The 5,595-nt window shown below is 54.6% G+C and overlaps 1 protein-coding gene across 1 annotated transcript; it reads right to left on the reverse strand.

The window, feature by feature from the left end:
* Positions 1–2,477: 2,477 nt before the first annotated feature.
* LOC125512463 (ubiquitin-conjugating enzyme E2-16 kDa-like) lies at positions 2,478–5,394 on the reverse strand. The gene is made up of 2 exons (XM_048677557.1): positions 5,161–5,394; positions 2,478–2,843 (listed from the first exon to the last, which is right to left on the reverse strand). The coding sequence occupies exons 1-2, from the start codon at positions 5,392–5,394 to the stop codon at positions 2,478–2,480; spliced, it is 600 nt and encodes a 199-aa protein (XP_048533514.1).
* Between the last annotated feature and the right edge of the window lie 201 nt (positions 5,395–5,595).

Consider the following 5,595-nt stretch of genomic DNA (forward strand, 5'->3'; position numbering starts at 1 on the left):
CTTCCTCTCCTCATCGCGCACCGTGTCACGTGAAGCTCCGACGGTGTTGGCAAGATCTTCAACAGCACCTTCATGGAAATGTGTATGAGGAGGCACATCGAAAGACATTCCGCCTATGGCGGCCGGAGGTGCACCCATGCCTCCCATGAGAGAAGCAAAACTCATGCCTCCCATTACGGCCATAGCGTCGGGGGGTGCTCCAAAGCCACCCATGCCTCCCATGGCACCTAAACCGCCCACGGAACCTCCGAAGCCACCCATGCCACCCATGGCGCCAAGGCCACCGCCATCCATGGCGCCGAGGCCACCGCCACCCATTGCGCGAATCATGGCTCTTTTGGGGGTCAAGACTTCTTCACGGGCAAGATTGACATACTCCTTTTGCACCTCATTGAGGATAGATGTGTCCAAGAAGAACAAGTGCTTCTCCCATTTCAACAATCTAGTTCTCTCCTCATTGCTCACCTTCCTCTCCTCCAAAGCCACATTCCTCTCCTCGGCCGCCACCCTCCTCTCCTCGGCCGCTGCATCTTGGTTCATTGCCATTTTCCTCACCTCGTTGGCTTCTTTTCTTGCCTTCACAATAGCTTCCATAGCATTTTTGAGCTCATCATCTCCTTTCCTCTTCTTCTTTTCTTTTGCGTCTTTCTTGCACCCATCCGGTCATTTTGGCTTCGAGTATGAAACCGAGTTAGGTGTGGGGCTTCTCTTGCCGTCACTTGATGCATCATCCTCCTCATCATCATCATCATCATTCAACTCAATTGTTCGCTTGCGTTTGTTGCTCAAATTCAAATCATCCAAATCTTCATGCTTCTTTCATTTCTCATCATCCTTCAACACGTTATAGCAATGAGGCAAGGTAAAGACCCTTCCTTTTTTTGATCTTCCCCTTCTTGGTTTTCCACTCCTCTTCTTTGAACAAGTTTTGTGCAATGTGGTACTACATGAAAACAAAGCAAGTTAGCACTTCGCACACCAACAACAGGTATGATGAACATGTATGGAAATGTCACTTACTCTATCATCCTCATTTGTGTCACTTGGGTTCAATCTGTCAACCGCCTTTTGACAAGCCGCCCACTTTTGACAATAAGATTTGATTGTCGACCACCGGGACCGAAGTGATCTTTCGGAGCGGTCAATTCCACTCATGTTGTGAACATCATAGTGTTCTTTCATCCGCCCCCAATAAGCATCTCTACTTTGATCACCTCCAACGGATGGATCCCTCGACACTTGCAACCAAGTATTGCATAGTAAGATGTCATCGGCGTTGATGTAATTGCTCGCTCTTCCTTTCGGCGCGTCGACAATGCCCTCACCCTCCTCGTCCACCTCGAACTCATGGTCTTCAAAATGCATGTCATTGGTTTGAGACCAATGCGAATTGTTGGAGCCAACACCCATAGTTGACATGTATACATCATCGTTGAGACTACAAAGTTTTTTGAACAATGCGAATAAGCTATCTATATGAATGCATTCAAAAAATAACAAGAAAAGAAACGTTGAAAACAAAATTACCTTGGGGGCATTTCGTCGAACACGTTGTGTGCGTCGGCCGCCGGCTCAACGAGTGAGCTCGCCGGCGCTTCGGTAGCCGCCGCGCACGTCCCACGCCCTGCAAGCTTCTTCCTCCTCGCCTTCGAGGTGCCGGAGCCGTCCGCCGCCTTGTTCTTCTTTGCCGATGTCTTGCCCTTCTTCGGCCGCGCCGCATTGGGGAGCTTCGAGGGGGGGGGGGGCGGCGCTGGCGCGACGCCACCCGCCGCCGAGGTCATTCGCAGCGGCATGAAGAGGCCGCATGAGGCCGATGGTCGGAGGAGCTCCGGCGGAGGTGAGGCCAACGCCCCCGCGCTAGGGTTTGCGGCGGCGGCGGTGGACGGGTCGCGGCTATAGGATGGGGTGAGCGGGGTGCCGGCGTGTGCGTCCATTGGGTGCAGTTCGCCGGCGCCGGCGCGCGCGGGGCGTAGGAGGCGGAGAGGAGAGAGTGCGGCGCGAGCGCTCGAGTGTGCCGCGCGCGGAAACGGGCGCCCCAAATACACCGCGCGAGATAGCGAATCGGACAGCGCGCCCAACTCCTTATACCGCGCGCGCGGTTATTGCGCGCCCGCTGGAGACATCTGGCGGGTTGCGCGCGCTAAAATGGCCAAATTTGCTGCACGGCGCTTGTTTAGCGTGGTTGTTGGAGATGCTCTAAAGACCAGGCTATATATACTTTTTTCAGAAGTTGCAATCGCCTCAGTGCAGCACAAGGAGTTCCACGCCAAAGGTCCAAAGCCAGCAAGGGTCATGGATCGATCAACAAGTAATCAAGACAACACACTCTACGGAAATTACCAATTACTGTAGCTAGTACGTGTATAATAATACTCTATGGATGGAGGATTCTTGTGGTGAACTTTATTGTGCTCTTGCTGGGCGATGATCGTACCTGGTGCATGCATTTTATCGGGAAAAAAACGTGGTGCATGCATTCATGGCTGGATGCATGGGAGACGAGCCGCGAAGGAGCGCCATTGCCCTGCCCCGCAAGAACGACGACGTGCCACTGCCCCGCTGGCCGCCTCCTCCTCGAACGTCTCCGTCCCCGCCGGATAGAAGGAGGCGACCGGCGCCGAGGCGTACCTGCGGGTCCAGTCCCTGGCCTTGTGCTCGAAGAGACCCCGCTCGCGCTTGTACAGCCGGGCGGCGTCGCGGCGGACGGGGCGGTCGAGCAGGGGGTCGTGGAGGACCGAGATGACAGAGAGGAGGGCCGTGCTGATCGTGAGAGAAGGCCTCCACTCGCTCCCGAAGATGTCCAGCGCCACCCTCCCCTCCGGGCCGATGTTGGGGTGGTACACCTGCAGTGCAGAATAGATATGGCCCGCACTAGGCGTCAACCGGATGATTTGTGCGAGTTTTAAGCCGCCTTCCGAGCCATGCGATGGAACAAGCCAACCGTTGGTTCTTGTGTTGCGTGGGTGGCGGTGGGTGTGTCAACACAAATGTCTCTTTGACCTAACTGTTTCTTGTGGTCGGACCAGTCAACATAAACACTCCTCGTTTAGTAGAATATAATACTATCTTGCTTTGTTCTTCCCCATCGTAGCACCGGGTTGCCGCATGGCGGCACCATCGCAACACCGGCTGGTAGCACGTCGATCGTTACCGGGTGGCAGCACATGTACTGTCGCACCACCGGCTGGTAGCACAGCGGTGCCGTCTCAGCATCGATGCTACACGTTGCAGCCGAGACACCAACGGAGTATCCGTTGCAGCACGGTCATGTCGGGGAAGCACACCGTCGCCGCGGCCCATCAAGGGTCGCAACACCGTCGTGCCGTGGAAGCATGCCATCATCGCGGCCATAACACCGTTCGGTTGTCGAGCGACGCATCACCATCGTGTGATGGAAGCAACCGGTACATCGCTGCAGCTCCAGCGGCCCCGCAACATTGGCTCACACCAGCTCGCAACAACGCCGTCCGTCGAAGCAGCTCGGTCAACCTCACAGCATCGCCACCCGTCGTACCATCTCCGACAGCCTTGCGGCAAGTAGCTCATAGCAGCGCTGTCCGTCATATTAACCCCGGTGACCTCTTAGCAACTCACAACATCACTAAACGGCCTTACAGCAGCGGCTCACAACATCACTAAACGGCCTTGCAGCAACGACTCACAACGTCACTAAATGGCCTCGCAGGAGCGGACGTCTGGCCGATGTTTTTCGGCCCTTGCAGCATTACGTCTCAAGGCTTGCAGTTGCGGTGGCCGGTCCTTATAGCGTCGGCGTCTTGGCTTGAAACCGGCATGCCCTCCACTTGCAACGTGGTCAGTCATCGAATCACACATTGTGTGTCTCGTGCTGAATACATCCCATGATTCCCCCACCCGTGCCTCCCCCTCACAACATCTGGTCGCCACTTGCAACGTGGCCAGTCATCGAATCACACACAGTGTGTCTCGTGCTCAATACATCCCATGATTCCCCTACCCGCGCCTCCCCCTCACAACATCTGGTCACCACTCGCAACATGGCTCACAATATCAGTGACGCTCCCATAGCATGGCTCTCAATATTTGCTTGTAGTGTGCCTCGCGACACGACGATAGTCCCTATAGCATTGCGACTCCCATCACAACATCGCCTCGCAGCACCGACGTCACTCTCATAGCATGGAGACGCCCCTCGTAGCATTGGCTTTAGCATGCCTCGTAGTATGGCGGCGCTCCCACGACACTGGCTTTCAACATGTTTCACAAACATGACAGTGGTTGCTCGCAATACCAGGTAATACTGCATCCGCGTCCTCGCAACACCGGGTACAAGCACGGTGGTGTCCTCGCAATACTAGCTCGCAGTGGCGCAGCCGCCCCGTCGCAACACTTGTCGTAGCAACTCCGATGACCTCGCAACAACAACTGATGCTGCATTGTAACATTCACTCGGATTGCCTCGCAGCACCGCAACTGGAGCAACATCATTGGCCGCCGTCACAACGTCGCTAGCTAGCAGCCACCAACCTTTGGAGAAGCAGGCACCAGACAACCTTTCTTGATGCAGAAAACAAAGGCAAGGGTCGGCGATAAAAAACATGCGAAAATGGAGTTTCCAAATGAAAATAAAATTAAGATGGAAGAGCGGTCGACGGGCCCCACATGAAACATAATCATTTGGCCGCTAAATATCAGTTCCTATTTGGCTGCTAAATATTGTCCATTGGTGCGAGCCTAAATCGATCTAAATATTTTTAAATTAAAAAAAATAGACACAATTTTACCACTAAATACCTGTCCTTATTTATGCCTTAATTTGTAGAGTTAAGGGAGTAACAACGGTACTCCAATTTTGTCGTAATAACAGCGAGTAGCTATCAGCATGCACAGGATTAGTAATTACAGTAGTTACAGTGTCATGGGTGCGCTGAAAAGTCAAATCAAGCTCGCAGCGTGCTCACAAGGAATCGCAAGCAAGCATTCATGGGACGGCGCAGCAGGCGACGGATGCTTCGCGTTAAAATAAGTCGGCTGTTTTCAAGCGTTTTCCAATAGATATTACTATGAGCAATTGACCAATTGATCGTTTTGGCGCGGTCATACGTACAGATGCCGATCGATCGGTCGATCTTTTATGGATGAAGCATGCATGCGGCTAGAGGCCAGTGCCGGCCGACTCACATTGGTTCTGAAGGTGAGCTTGATGGGGTGGAAGGGGTAGTCCTTGGGGTAGGCGACGCCGACGGGGAAGGTGCCGCCGGCGTAGGGGCTGCCGTGGGGGCCGTCGATGACCACCTCCCAGTGGAACAGGTCCGTCACGGGCGCCGGGCCGGGCCGGCAGAAGGCCGGGGGGTCGATCCAGAGCAGCTCCAGTTCCTTGCGGATGCGCCTCATCGCCCGGCCAGACTGCGGCATGGTCGGCTCCGTGGAGTGGCTGCCAACTTTGCGGTGCGAGCAAATCTACGTACGCTGGCTCTCCGGGCCAGCTTGGGTGCTTTATATATGGATCCATCGATGGCTTCGGCGCCTCGACTTGTGGAAACACAACGCTGCGTCAGACCACACCTCCGAGTCTCCGAGATAGGTGCACGGGCTAGTTTCCACTGCACCATCGCA

This window comes from Triticum urartu, chromosome 6A (genome assembly GCF_056163025.1).
Source record: "Triticum urartu cultivar PI428250 chromosome 6A, HENAU_Tu73, whole genome shotgun sequence".
NCBI classification, from domain to species: domain Eukaryota; kingdom Viridiplantae; phylum Streptophyta; class Magnoliopsida; order Poales; family Poaceae; genus Triticum; species Triticum urartu.

Bases quoted from the DNA above. Each gene is read 5' to 3' on its own strand.
- LOC125512463 (XM_048677557.1), bottom strand. From the start codon at position 5,394: ATGCCGCAGTCTGGCCGGGCGATGAGGCGCATCCGCAAGGAACTGGAG. The intron at 2,844-5,160 runs GTGAGTCGGCCG...TCTGCACTGCAG, and splicing joins AGCTCACCTTCAGAACCAAT to GTGTACCACCCCAACATCGG.